General features: G+C 38.8%; 1 protein-coding gene and 1 non-coding gene across 2 annotated transcripts in view; one reads left to right on the top strand and one right to left on the bottom strand.

Annotated features, from left to right (window-relative positions):
- dennd6aa (DENN/MADD domain containing 6Aa) overlaps positions 1-10740 on the top strand; it is a 52217-nt gene extending 41477 nt beyond the window's left edge. Inside the window, exons 15-20 of the mRNA XM_052018950.1 lie at positions 1544-1633; positions 4671-4724; positions 4821-4930; positions 6871-6973; positions 7063-7137; positions 9948-10740. Coding sequence (XP_051874910.1) covers positions 1544-1633; positions 4671-4724; positions 4821-4930; positions 6871-6973; positions 7063-7137; positions 9948-10079 — 564 coding nt within the window. The 3' untranslated portion in view covers positions 10080-10740. The remainder of the gene's footprint in view (positions 1-1543; positions 1634-4670; positions 4725-4820; positions 4931-6870; positions 6974-7062; positions 7138-9947) is intronic.
- Positions 10741-15063: 4323 nt separating this feature from the next.
- trnar-ccu (transfer RNA arginine (anticodon CCU)) lies at positions 15064-15137 on the bottom strand. The gene has a single exon. It is a non-coding gene; the product is annotated as a tRNA-Arg (tRNA).
- Between the last annotated feature and the right edge of the window lie 268 nt (positions 15138-15405).

Genomic DNA, 15405 nt, shown 5'->3' with positions numbered 1-15405 from the left:
GGTTGACAATCAGTGGTTAGTGGGGTGCCGCAGGGCTCAGTGCTGGGCCTGCAACTGTTCGCAATATACATTAATGATTTGTGAAGAGGGGACCGTGTGTAGCGTATCTAAGTTTGCTGATGACACTAAATTGAGTGGAAAAGCTAATTGCGCAGAGGATGTGGAGAGTCTGCAGAGAGATATAGATAGGTTAAGTGAGTGGACAAGGGTCTGGCAGATGGAGTACAATGTTGGTAAATACCAGGTCATCCACTTTGGAAAGAAAAATAGAAGATCAGGTTACTATTTAAATGGTGAAAGATTGCAGCATGCTGTTGGGCAGAGGGACTTGTGCATGAATTGCAAAAGGTTGGTTTGCAGGTGCAACAGGTTATCGAGAAGGGAAATGAAATGTTGGCCTACGTTGCTAGAGGGATTGAATTTAAGAGCAGGGAGGTTATGCTGCAACTGTACAGGGTACTGGTGAGGCTGCACCTGGAGTACTGCGTGCAGTTCTGGCCTCCTTGAGGAAAGATATACAGGCTTTGGAAGCGGTGCAGAGGAGGGTCACCAGGTTGATTCAGGAGATGAGGGGGTTAGCCGATGAGGAGAGATTGAGTAGCCTGGGACTATACTGGCTGGAATTCAGAAGAATGATAGGGGATCTTATAGAAACATATAAAATTATGAAACGGATAGATAAGATAGAGGCAAGGTTGTTTCCACTGGGAGGCTAGACTGGAACTAGGGGACATATCCTCAAGATTTAGGGGAATAGATTTAGGATGGCGATGAGGAGTAACTGCTTTTCCCAGAGAGTAGTGAATCTGTGGAATTCTCTGCCTAGGGAAGCAGTAGAGGCTATCTCATTAAATATATTTAAGACACAGTTAGATAGATTTTTGTATAGTAGGGGAATTAAGGGTTATGGAGAAAAGGCAGGTAGGTGGAGCTGAGTCCACGGCCAGATCAGCCATGATCTTATTGAATGACTGAGAAGACGCGACGGGCCAGATGGCCTCCTCCTACTTCTATTTCTTATGTTCTTATCACTCCCACTACAGTGTGGAAATACCAACCTGATGTCATTTGCTTTTTAAAAGAAATTATGGCAGGAATTTCATTGAGATTGCACGGATGTACATTTTTAAAGAAAATTTCTTCCACTTAAAGTGACCTAGGTTCCATCCCAGTTTAAAAATACTAGCTCACTTTCCTATCACATTATACTTCTGGTTATCATGTTCATCCTAAAAACATAAATGTAAAAAATCATAGACAGAAACAGCTTGTATAACATTTAAAATAAAATACGATTTAAAAATCTCATACAAGATAGTGGTCCCAAGTAATAATAAAAACATTTTTTTGTATAATTCACATAAGCATGTCTCTCAGAATTATACAGTCTTGGATGTGCCTTTAAAGCTGTTTTGTTATCACAAGAGGTTGTAAGTAATTCACATTTTAAAATCAATAAACTTGGTTGACAAAATTTGCAAATGTGTTTTGAAGTGGAAATTTTTGTATCCTTGTAATCTGCAATTTATTTGTCTCCCTATAGGGTATACAGCAAAAGCGTCCTTCAGAAGCGCAGAGTGTAATTCTTAGACGTTACTTCTTGGAACTGACTCAAAGCTTCATCATTCCATTAGTAAGTTAATTTAATTGAAAATATCAGAGTTGTACAGCACAGAAACAGGCCCTTTGGCCCAACTTGTCCATGCTGACCAGGGTGCCTGTCTGAGTTAGTGCCATTTGCCTGCATTTGGCCCTTTTCCCTTTAAACCTTTTCTTTCCGTTCACCTGTGTAAATGTCTTTTAGACATTGTAACTGTACCTGCCTCTATCACTTCCCCCGCAGTTCATTCCATATAACCATCGCCTTTAAATCTTTCCCCTCACGTTGGAGGGCAGAGATTTAGAGTTCCCTAGCTTGGGGACAAAGACTTTGACCATCCACATTATCTCTGCCCCTCATGATTTTATAAGCCTCTATAAGGTCACCCCTCAACCACCTTCACTCCAGGAAAACTGTCCCAGCCTATCCAGTTTCTCCTTGTAACTCAAGCTTTCCGGTCCTGACAATATCCTTGTGAATCTTTTCTGCACCCTCCCTGGCATAGTCACATCCTTCCTACAGCATGGCAACCAAAGCTGCACACAATGTTCCAAGTACAGTCTCACCAGTAGCTTCTACTCAGTGCCCAGTCCAATGAAGGCAAACATGCCATGTGCCGCCTTCACCACCTTATCTATCTGCATCACCACTGTCAGGAAACTATGTACTTGTACCCCTAGGTCTCTCGTTCTACAGCACTATTCAGGGTCCTGTCATATACTGTATATGTCCTGCCCTGATTTTAACTTCCCACGATGCATCACTTTTCACTATCTGATAAATCCCACCTGCCATTTGTTGCCCACTTTCTCAGCTGATCTAGATTCTGTTGCTGCCTTCACCAGCCGCCTTCACTGTCCACCACACCACCAATTTTGGTATCATCCACAAACTTACTAACCTACATTCTCATCCAATTGTGTTGCCACTGTATATGACACACAATAGCACCAATCCCTGTGCACACCATTGAGCACGGGCCTCCAATCTGAGAACCAACCCCTCCACTAACCGCCCTCTGACTTTGTACCCAATTGGCTAGCTCACCCTGGATCCCAATTGATATAACTGCACCAGCTCACCATCTGGGACTTTGCCAAAGGACGTGCTAAAGACCATGCAGACAACGTCCATCACCCTGGCCGCAGCAATCCTCTTGGTCTCTTCAAAGAACTCAATCAAACTTGAGAGACACTATTTTCCACGCACAAAGCTATGTTAACTATCCCTAATTAGTCCTTGCCCTATTTCCTATTTCTCAGAATCTGCCCAGTAACTTTCCCACTACTGATATTAGGCTCACCTGCATGTAGTTACCTGGCTTGTCCTTGCAGCCCTTCTTAAATAAAGGCACAATGTTAGCCACATTCCAGTCGTCTAGTGCCTCACCTGTGGCTAATAAAGATACAAAAATCTCTGCCAGGGCCCAGCAATTTCTTCCCTTGCTTCCCGCAATGTCCTAGGAATCGCTTGGTCAGCCCCTGGGGATTTGTCCACCTTAATGCTCTCCTTCAGGGTGCCAGCACCTCCTTTTGTACTGTTAATGCATTTCAGGACATCACTGTTCTCTTTCCTGAATTCCCTAGCTTCCTTGAGCTCTCCACTGTAAATACAGATGAGAAGTATTCCTTTAAGAACTCACCCATCTCTTATGGCTCCACACATAAACAGCCACACTGATCCTTAAGGAGACCTACTCTCTTTATGGTTACCCTTTTGCTCAATGTATTTACAGAATCTTTCGGGATTCTCCTCTTTACCTTATCTGTCAAGGATATCTTGTGTACTATCAAATATTTGACCTCCATAATCTTTCTCACTGGTATTCTTGTAATCAAGTTTATATTAGAGTACTTGAGTCCTTTTACAGCCAGAGAGACGTACAGCACGAAACAGGCCCCACAGTGCTGCAAGTTTGCACCAACCGTCAGTCATCCATTTGTGCTAATCCTACGTTAATCCCACTTTTTATTCTCCCCTCATTCTCATAAACTCCCCCCAGATTCTACCACTCGCCAACACACTAGGGGGATTTACAATTACCACTTAACCAACCAATCCACACATTTTTTGATGTGGAGGGAACTGGATCACCCAGAGGAATCCCACATGGTCACAGGGAGAACATGCAAACTCCAGACAGACAGTATCAGAGATCAGGATTGAGTCCAGATCTCTGGTGCTGTGAGGTGCAGCCTATACAGCTGGTTGCAATTGGCCTGCGTTTTCACTTTTTTTTCCACCCATTTAACTCCTGTTCTGCACCTCTGGCTTTAACAATAGCTCTCCAGTATCTTGTCTAAACAGATATTCCTCTGAGAGTCGGCATGAACAGTAAATATCCACAATTTTGAACCATTGAAAACCTTGAAGCCAACCTGGAAAATTGTTTGATATCTCATTTAATATACCTCCCTTCCCCACTCCCAGAGCCGGGAACTTCATAGGTATTTAATGTAGCCACCAGAAAACTTGCAGTGCTGAATTGAACAAACAAGGAAATAAATCTGGCATTATTGCCTTTAAAAGGCTAACCACCACAGATGCTTAGCAAAAAAACATAATGATGGGGGAACTCAGTGGGTCAGGCAGCATCTGTGGAGAGAAATGGACAGTCGACATTTTGTGGTCTCGACACAATGTCGACTGTCCGTTTCTCTTCACAGATATTGCCTGACCCACTGAGTTCCTCCAACATTTTGTGTTTTTTTTGCTCCAGATTCCAGCATCGGCAGTCCCTTGTGTCACCACAGACATGTCAGGTATTTAATTTAAAAACAATAGGGTAGAAAAAACCTTTTGTTTTGAAACCAATTTTATTTTAGTCCTTTTGATGTAGTTTTGAAAAAATTCGAACTTGTTAGTCACTGTGGGTTATGTAAGTGATTAGTACAGATGCACTGAAATTATTTCCACTTGGCCTCGAGGTAAACAATCCATATCTCAGAGAAATTGGCTTAAGTCTGCTTTGGTACAGTGCATGAAGAAGAAAACCATTTTGAGGAATTTCTTGGAACTAGTTAAGCAATAATGTATTTTTTCACTATGAACTGTACAAATCTTATTTCAGGAACGATATGTAGCCAGTTTGATGCCTTTACAAAAGAGTATTTCACCGTGGAAAGTAAGTGAGGATTTTTAAACTTTTTCAGAAAATGTTCTTTTTTTATTAATGCTTTCATAACCTGTAATTTTCATTTTTTATTTAATGCTAATTCAGAGTCCTCCACAGTTAAAGCCGTTCAGTGAAGAAGAGTTCATGAAAACACTGGAAAAAGCAGGACCTCAACTCACCTCTCGGTTGAAGGGAGATTGGATAGGTCTGTACAGGTAGGCAGTAACAGATCAATAGATCTTCCTGCTGTTGAGAACAATTTGTTGTACACCTAAGAAATGTAAGATGTTTTTGCAGCCATGGCCTAAAAATTAGATTAGAAAGAGTATAAAAGTGTAAAACAAGGACACAACCCAGTGAACTAGTTGACTAATGAATTATATAATAAGGTATGCGAGAAGAACAAATGTGTGGTTTTGAAATTCGGTATCAGTGTTCAGATAAATGTTAATACAAGTCCTAACCAAATTAGAAAGCATAAAATTGATGGAAAAGAAAATACTGTCGGGGGGGAGGTGGAGAAATTCAACAAACCTTTTAAAATTAGATGAAAAATAAGTAGTATTACATCTATGCTTCACCAATCATGTCTAGTTACACCTTAGGGGTAGGACCTTGAGCTGCAAGGGAAAGCCATGAAGGGCATCTAAGAGAATCTGTGCATTATGTACTGTTGAAAAGATATGATTTTTAAAAAGCCCAAAGCAAGGAAATTTGGTATAAGATTGAAACTTGAACTATACATTCTTCATAAATGATTGGAACTCTTGAGCTGTGGAACAAGTAATCTTAGATCTTATCTTGTAAACTGAGATAGGATTAATAATTTCAAAATCAGGGATTTCTTCAAGGAAAAATATTTTTTATGCAGTTCAAAAGAGACAAATCAGTCAGACACTAGAGTTTTGAAGTCTTACAAAGTGAATTATGTAAGTGTGAAGGCTGCGTTGATTAAGGTATACTGGGAAACTGGGATTAAAAGATTTGCCAGTAGAGAAATAATGGCAAGTATTTAAAGAATTTGTGTCAGTATTTGCAGGAGAGGAATAGCATCCTGGACATGCTAAGGAATTAATGTTGAATTGGGCAGGTACTTAATGTATCAAAATATATCAGAAATGAACCAAATAGTGACAAATTCTCACTGGTTTCATCATGGGGTTTTATTGGAAGTAAGCTGGAATTTATTTTATAGGGGTCCTCACCATATTCTTTCAAAATTCTTTCAATTCAGAAACCATTCTTTAACTTTAGAGAAACTACACATGTAATTTCTGATGAAAGAGGGAAAACAAGGAATTATAAGCCAGTTAGCCAAACATTTGTCAGGAAATGGGAGTCTATATATAGATAAGGATGTGATGATTGACCATCTGAAAACGTTCAGCTTATCAGAAAGAGCCAACATGGATTTGTTAAAGGTACATCATGCCTTAGTGAGTGTTTTTCAGTGTGAGATATTAACAGATTCACTGGGTATAACTGAAAGTGAATTTCAATAATGGAAGTCTGCACATATTTTTGGTATTGAAAAATGACAAAATATATAAACCTTACAATCAAAGCTGTATGCTTTAAGTTTGGAGGGAATTTGCCCAAATGATATCTGGACACCAAGAGTGAAATTATGAAGAAAGATTACACAAACTAGGATTGTACTTGCTGAAATTAAGTTCTTAAAAGTATTAAGGGGCACTAATAGGGTAGGTAGAGTGGAATTATTTCTACAGGTTAATGAGTCTAGTATTAGGGAACATAATCTAGAAAAAATAGAGCCAGGCTCATCAAGGGTGAAGTTAGAAACATTAATACATGCAATGGGGGAGAGAAGTTTGGACTCTCACCATGATAGTTGATGCTAGCCCAATTGGTAATTTTAAATTAAGGTATTAAGGAATATGAGCCAAAAAATGAATATTGAGTTGTTACTTATCAACCATGATCACAATGATTTCACTTAATGACAAAATGAGCTCAAGGGACTAAAGTCTTATTTCTAAGTGATGCAGAGCACTACCATACCACTGTAGCAGACTATTTCACAATCAGAATCAAAGCAGTTGGCAAAATAAAACTTAAAAATGTCCACTGTCTACAGCAATATTCATCCACTGCTCTATGTTTTTTTTTTACATTTGCTTCTCATTCCATTAAGGCAGTTCCTGAAATCACCAAACTTTGATGGTTGGTTCAGGTCGCGGTGGAAGGAAATGACACAGAAATTGGAGGCTTTGCACCTAGAGGCCTTGTGTGATGCAGTAAGTAAAACTGAAGGGAACAAAATATAGTTTGTACTTTGTGCCTTGTAACAATATTTAGTTCTGCTGTATGACCTGTTTCTTCCTAGGATTTACTGATCTGGATTCAGAAGCACACAGAAGTTGAGGTGGTGGATTTAGTACTAAAATTGAAAGACAAATTAGTAAGTAAATTTTGATGAATTTTTACTTTAAAGACTAATATTGTGGAATTTCCCTTCATAAATTTAAATCCATGAGATACTGATAAAAGAACATTGTATATTTACAGTGATAAATAAATTTATCAGGCAAAGAAATGGCCAAATACTCCACCTGCTTTAGAATGGTATGGAAAGTGCAGATGCAACCTGTTAAATTCCATGTAAATTTCTGTGATAAAATGGATTTGAAATTCTTAATAATCTGGGTGTTACTGATGGAGGTTTGGGTTAAAAAAACAACTTTTTAATTCATGGTTGATATCCCTTCACGATGAGCAGACTTTGACTTTTGGAGGTGTTTTTGGCAAATTATTTTTGTGTGCTGTAGCTTCACAGCTACTGCTCTGTGGCACTTGGTCAAATGAACACTATCTTTTTTCCATGCCTATGGCATTGTGCAGTCTTCAACAAATTTCTACATAAAATGGCAATTTGACATTCATTTATTCAGAATACTGATTTTTGGTATTTAATTGTGCCCATCTCTTGAGTCAGGCAATGTTTTGGTCATAGAGAAATACAGCACAGAACTGGGCCCTTTGCCCACTGTCCATTGCCAACCATCAACCACCCATGGCACAAATCCCATTTAAATTTTTCCCCATATTCCCATCAACTCCACCCGCCCCCCCAAAAATCTATCACTTACCTGCACATTATGGGCAATTTCAGTAGCCAATCAACCTACGTAGTCTGTGTAAGGCATCTGACAGTAGATATCAAATCAATAATCTTCTGAAAGTGGGTGGAAAAATATCTCTGCAACTTAAACTACCTTTTCTCTTTCCTATTTCTGATAAGCGTCTTTGATCTGAAATTGTAACTCAGTTTATCTCTCCACCAATGCTGCCTGACCTTGTGTGTTTCCAGCATTTTCTGTTTTTATTCCAACAATCTTTTTCAATGTTCCAGTCAGACATCATGGTTTATTGCGTCCAGTAGTACTTAGTATATGTTACATTCTCAAGCTTGGTGTATAGAGTGATCAGGCCTTTACAGAATCTAAAACATCTGTACAAACTACTGCATTTTTGTACTTTTTCCTCAACCCTTCATGTGAAATTTCTGCATTTCAAATGGAATTTAAATGAAAATGTTACTCAATACAAAAAACAAATCTGACCATATATGCAGCATAAATGAAGTATCTTGCAAATTGAGATTATAAGTGGTGTTAAATACAAGAAACCCACCTAGCAACATCAATGACTGCCACACCCAAATTGATGGTGTGGATGTGTCATCAGGTGTTTGCAGATGATAACGTTGACCTGAGAGAGAACTTGTAGGTCAAAGAGGAGCAAAAATCAGTCAAGTTGCTCATGAGACTAACTGGGCAGTAAATCCTGGTGGCTTGTGTGAATGCTTTAGAAACGAGCTGCAGCGTGAAGGCTTTTCCTGAATGACATAGGGTCTTGTTGTGAGGACAGTAGCTTCATTTTCCCCATGTATCTAAATTAGACGGATAATAGCCTGGAACTGAAAGCAGCATATTCTGCTATGGTGCCACGTGTCCGATGTACAAGTAGGTACATACAGTTACTTCCATGGTGAAGCCAGAAGTGGGGGTGATTTTGTAACTCTCCAGGAAATGAAGCAGTCCACATGTGCATGCAGCAAACCCCAGACTATCCTGTGGAAAGACAAACCAAATTAAAGCTGTGGAGTTAACATTAACTCTGTTTCTCTTTCCATGGATGCTGCCTGATGGCTGAATGCTTCCAGAATTTTCTGTTATTTCAGATTTCCAGCATCTGGAGTTTGTTGATTAGCATCCAAACATGTGCTGATGTAGCAAGTAACTCATGCCATAAAGATGCTATCTCCAACATGAGCAAGTCTAACTGCCTACCCTTTCATGGACATCATTCCTAAATACCCACCTTCATTATCCTAGGGTTACAATTGATCAAAATCTTGACTGGAATAGTCATATAAATACTGTGGTTGCAAAAGCAGGTCATAAGCTAGTTATCCTGTGGCAAGTGACCAGCCTTTCCAGCATCTACAATCCATGATAGGAGTGTGATGAAATACCCTCCACTTCCAAGATATGTACATCTTTGACACCACCATCAACCCACAATTGGCACCACACCCTAAAAATTTATTCCCTCCAGCACTGGTATGCTTTCCTGCAATTGTACTATTACAAAATTTACTGCAGTTATTCTCTGATCTACTCCAATAGCAGCCACCGTACCCTTCTATAACCAATTGTGCAAGAAGGCCACCTACTGCAAGTTTCTCTCAAAGCTTCACACCATCCTGATTTGTGAATATATTGCTGTTTCTCCACCATCAGTGGTTCTCACTCCTGAAACCACCACTCTGCTATTGTGGGAGTACCTTCGCCAGTTCAAGAAGACTGGTCTCCACCACCTTCTCAAAGGCAGTTAAGAATGGAAAACGAATGCTAGCATAATTGATGCCCATTCCTGTAAATAAATATTTTTTAAATGATTTTTGCTTCCAGCAATGAAACAGTTCCTGTGCAAACCAGCTTCTAGGCCACTGTTTTTTTGTTTAATTACAAAACACGCAGCTCTAGATTTGGAAATGAAAGCAGGAGAAACTAAAATTACACATGAAATGCTTGTGAAAAAAACTGTTAAAATGGACCAATGTAAAACACCATATAACAGGAAATTCATTGCTCCCATGAAATGTTTTGTGATGTATTATTTATATTTTATGCTTTATTGTTGAAATATGTATGTATTATGTAATTATAAAATATTGTATTCTTACTACATATTCTATGCATTAAGCTCCAGGCCAAACAACATTGCCTTCCTGTAAAACAAGACACATTGAAGAAATTGCAGATGCATATTGAAGCAATAATTTTATCTTTGCCGGAAGATTTGCAAAGCATCCTGCTAAAAAATGGCACAACATGATCTTTGCATACTTCTTAAAGGTATTTAACTAGAAAGAGCACTAAAACACATTCCAGATAGTACTGGAAAAAAAAAGAACGGGAAGGAATATAACTTGCAATACTGTGGAAAGTTGAAAGACCAAGTGGACTGAAATACATAGCCTTTCCAGAAGATTCATCAGTACAAGTGTGATGCATGGGATGGTGGTGAATTAGAACTAACTAACAAATCACTGTTTAAACTGAGTGTGTTTGTGTATGAAATGCTTCTGATTATTTTAACAATCAAGTTTCACAATGTGGTGCCAAGTAATATGCTTGGTGTCTGTATTGTACTACCAGTCGAAAACAATGGAGGGAGTTTTAGTACTAATGTTTGTAATGCAAATTATGTATTCATATAAAAGCTGTGCAAAGGCCAGTGCTGGTTATTTGCTTAAATGCATATTTTAATTTGCTTACACTTTTATATAAATGTCTATTCTCATATGAAAAGATATTATTAAACTAATTTGTAGAATTATGAATATTTGTATTAAATGAGGTTTAACTTTTAAGAATAAAATCAGGATATTCACAAGCATACTTTGGTCAACAGTAAAATGGCCAAGCTTTGTTTTTACCAAAGCACCAAGTCAACTCTACAAAATTTCTAATAAACTTTGCACTATTTTTAATACATTTTGTTTGTTTTGTTGATAAATAATTGAAACCTGGAATTGTTATCCATTAATGCGTCAAAATACGAGAACCTTACAAATACCTTCGTGATGTACTATGATGGTGTATTAGCAAATACTATGTTTTTCTGCACCATCAAATATTGTAGAAGCAGCAACACCATAGCTGCTTAGCAAGCAGCAACAGCAACACCAATGGCAGTTGATTTTATGGAAGAATGATGAGCACAGAAGAATCACCTCTGTTCTTTCAGGAGATTTTTTCAACATTCGCATCTGGAAACCAAGACCTCTGTTTACATATTATCCAAAGGCTCACTACTGCATCAAGTATGGCTGTGTATTAAATTATAAATCCAAAATTATGAATAATGACCTAGAAAAATGAAAAACATGATGATGCTGGAGGAATGCAGCAGCCATGGAGAAAAGCAGGCAGTCAACATTTTGGGTCAGGACCCTTCTTAACTCAGGCCAGGCAGCATCCGTGGAGAAGAGCAGGCAGTCAACGTTTTGGGTTAGGATGCTGCCTGGCCTGCTGAGTTCCTCCAGCATCATAGTGTTTTTCATCTAGATTCCAGCATCTCTAATCCCTTGTTTACCTAGAAAAATGAATGCTGACAACTACCCCAAGCTTATTCGTTCAACCCAATTTATCTTATCACAGACTTACATGTTTTGCATTTTCAACTGAAGAAGTTACATTTGAATCCCCATCTTTCTTGCAATTAAATTTCCTATCTAGTATATGCCTTTTTATATAAAACTATTAAGGCACTTTCCACTTAATAAGCATATTATATAACCCAATTCTTTCGTCATTTGTTTTTGGAAGAAGACCAAGTAACTTGTGTAAGCATAACTCAGTATGAGAATGGGAATGTATTCCTAGTAGCATATGTGTTTTCCCCTTAACCCTATGATTTTTTTAAAATTATGGACAACAACTAAGCCATAGCTTTATCTTTAAATGAAGAAGCTGTATTATTTGGCACCTTCTCAAGGCATTTAAAATACCTTCCTCCAGTGCAGGTATTACTAAGAGCTTAGGAACTAAGGCAGTTATTTTATACACATTAAAGTCCCATACATGGAATGAGATTCACATGTTAATATTTTTTGAGGGCAAGATTCTACCTTCTTCCCCTGCCCTCAGCTTCACCTTGATAGAGCAGAATCAAAGTGACTCAAAACCCAAATAACGACAAATACCGTATACCAGAATAGATGGTCTTCTGTTTCAAAATTCTTTCACTTGGTCTTGATTGATCTACAAAGGGATACAGCTGAATTGCAGCTATTGTAAAAATATTGCTTCCCCAAACCTTACCACAGCATTTTATGTTGAGCTTCATGCATCATCAGGGTCCTACATTTTGTAATTCATAACAATTAATTGCATCATTTAAAATGTGCAATGACATGTAACTGAGTCAATTTTAGATCAGATCAATTCCAAGGCCTCATTGAACTGCTGGAACAGTCTGACATTAGTTGATCAAAAGGAATAACATAGGTAGTTCACAGATAAATTAAAATTAACTAAGCATATTCACAAGCTATTAAATTTATTGTAAGCCTTTTAATATACTTTGATCATTTTTATTGCTTGTTCTTCCATTTGCTTTTTGTTTTGTCAATCCTATGAAAAACATTGCCTAACCTCCCATTTTAGAAACCAACATTTTTGTTCATTGTGTGTCCAAATGAAATTTCACATCCACTTTACAATTTTCTTTTACACTCTGAGTCAAGCTTGCTGCAAATGAATTGCAGAACAGTACCCCCTCCCCCCCCCCAAATTAATTTCAGTACAAGGTCTCTTCCCATGATTCCACTTAAATTGACTGTATCTGCTGACAAGTCCATACAGTACATTTATCCCATTCAACTGCCCAGCAAGACCAGAACACTAGAATCTATCTTGGCAAAACAATTCAAATATGGAATGAATTCATCGCATGACAGTCTAGATCACTTCCCCAATCTCCCCACCACTTCTGCCCCCACCCCCCATCCCACACAACCAGCTGAACCACCCCACTGCAGTGAAGCTCATAATTAACTCTTCCATCCCTCTATTTTCATATCCTATATGCTCTTGCAGGTGAATAAATTACAGTTGTCTCTGGCAACTCAAATTTATCCCTTCAGATTTTTCAGAAGGAGGAGGCTAATCCCATGCATCTGAATCCATCCCAATATAGTCCACCATTATCCAACCCCACCCCTTAAAATCTATCCATCCTCATGTAGCCCATCTGTGATCCCCATGTCCCTAGTTTTCCTCTACAGCGAAAACGTCAATAATAAGTCGCCCTTCCCACTGGCCTCCATCCATCCCCATGAAAACATCCAAGTGGTCTTCTCCTCCTGTAAATCCATCCCAGATCAGAATCTTCTCCTGAGCCTTCAGTCTCATCACCCACTCTATCTATCCCAGTGCAGCAAGTCTCCCTAGAAATTCATTGTACTCATAAATTTTAAACAAACCTAACAGAGGAAAAGACATCACAATGAATAATTATAGAAAGGACATTCAAGGCAAACAGAGGTCTTGGAAAAATATATACTGTCGGAACAAAGAGTAGTTCAGAATCAAATCGGACAGAAAATACCAGGCAGCTGAAAATGGGTTGAAATGGCCTTGCATAAATATATGCTGCCAGCACCTATTATTTCCATTCCAGGTCACACACCATTGTGATTTGCAATTATGTCACTGTTCCTTTATCCATGCCAGTTCCAAGTCTTAGAACTCTAATAGTATTTTGGGAGTATCTTCATTAGATGGACCACAACAGCTTAAGAAGGTAGTTCACTACAAGGTTCTCAGAATAATAAGGGATGGTGAAATAATGCTGACCTTGCTCTTCATACATTAATTAATAAAAAATAAGCAGTCACCTGGCAGAAGAAACTTAACATGGAGAAATGTTAATTGATGCATTTTGGTATAGAGAAGTTGTGTCCCTTTAAGCCAAACAGTGCAATTTCAAATTTATAGACCTAATTAAAAGGCAAATGATATCCATGACTTTATGGCTAGATACACACACTACAAAAGCAAGGAAATTACAAACATCTACAAATTACTGGTTAGGCCCCTGCTGGAATATTATTGTCATTTCCAGGCACTGAACTTTGGGAATAATGTGAAGGCTAGAGAGAGAATACAGAGGTTGATTGTAATGGCACCAAGGTGTCTGTTACGTAGGAGACAAGAGGACTGGAATTGTTCCCCCTTAAAACACAATGAGAGCCCGTATTGTCACAGAACACAGGCAACACTCTCCCACATTAAATTCCGTATGTTGAGTTTTCAGCTACTCATTCAACCTATCGATATCCTGTTGCAGAGTCCAAATATCTTCACTGCAACATGGCTCCTACCTATTCTTGCATTATCAGCAAACTTAGAAACGTTACATTCTGCCCCCACCTCCAAGTCATCAGTGTAATTTGTAAATAATTGAAGGTCAAGAACTGATTCTTAGGGCACTCCACTGGCTATATCCTTCCAGCTTGAATAAGACCTGTTTATTCTGATTCTCTGTCATCTATCTATAACCAATCTTCAAAACCTACTGACATTTCCTCTTCTACAATGAACTCTTATCTTGTACACTAGCCTTTTATGTAGTACCTTGTGAAATGCCTTGTGAAAATCTAACTACACTACATTTACAGGTTCCCCTCTATCAATTCTGCTTATCCTCAGAGCCTCTAGAAATATCCTCAAAGAACTCTAGAAAATGTTATCGTTTACCTCTCATAAAGCCATGTTAACTTGGTTTGACTACATTAAACTTCTTTAAATGACTAGCTATTTCTTCTATGATTATATGCCAGTTTTGAAAAACCTCAACCAATGGCTCCAAGATCTCAGCATACAATTTCTTAAAACCCTCAGGTACACGCCACCAGGTCCTGTTGACTTGTCTGCCTTGAATCCCATTAGTTTTTTTCCCAATACCGTGTCCCTTGCAATAGTGTTTGTTAAATACAGTTCTTCCATACTGTTTTAAACTAGCCCATCAGGAATCTTTGGTATATTTGAGATTACTTTGCATCAGTCATGAAGACATGAAGTCTTGATTTAATTTTATCTGGCATTATTAATTCCCTCGTCTCTTTCTGAAGGGGGTCCCCCACTTCCCCCAAGGTGCCCTCTTCCTTTTTATACGTCCTTGCTATTTCTTGCCAGTGTTCTCTCATAGTCAATTTTCTCCCTCTTTGTTAAGCATTTAGTTAATCCCTGCTGCGTCTTTTAAAACCCCAGTTCTGTCGACTACCGGTAGCCCTGGCCACTTTGAAAAGTTGCGCCCAACGTGGGGCTCGAACCCACGACCCTGGGATTAGGAGTCCCATGCTCTTAACAACCGAGCTCGCCGGACTGTTGTGCCAGACGAAGGACCAACTGGACAGCTTCGTAAGAAGGCCCGCATGAAGCAGGTGGGTCGTTCTGTACAGTTAGGATGATTTCAGTAAGGCCACTATTCCTGTTTTAACTTTCCCAACGAGAACAACAGTGACAGGGAGATCAAACCGTAAAAAATCGAACAAAAAGAAGCCCAAAGGGAAAGGTAATGTGAATGGCACTGAAAACACCCCCAGAATAAAAGGGAATGTCAAGCTTGGCCGTTAAATCACCCGCAGTGTCGG

This window comes from Pristis pectinata, chromosome 6, assembly GCF_009764475.1.
Source record: "Pristis pectinata isolate sPriPec2 chromosome 6, sPriPec2.1.pri, whole genome shotgun sequence".
NCBI classification, from domain to species: domain Eukaryota; kingdom Metazoa; phylum Chordata; class Chondrichthyes; order Rhinopristiformes; family Pristidae; genus Pristis; species Pristis pectinata.
The sequence above is the reverse complement of the archived record's forward strand: the minus strand, read 5'-3'. Positions and strand labels throughout refer to the sequence as shown.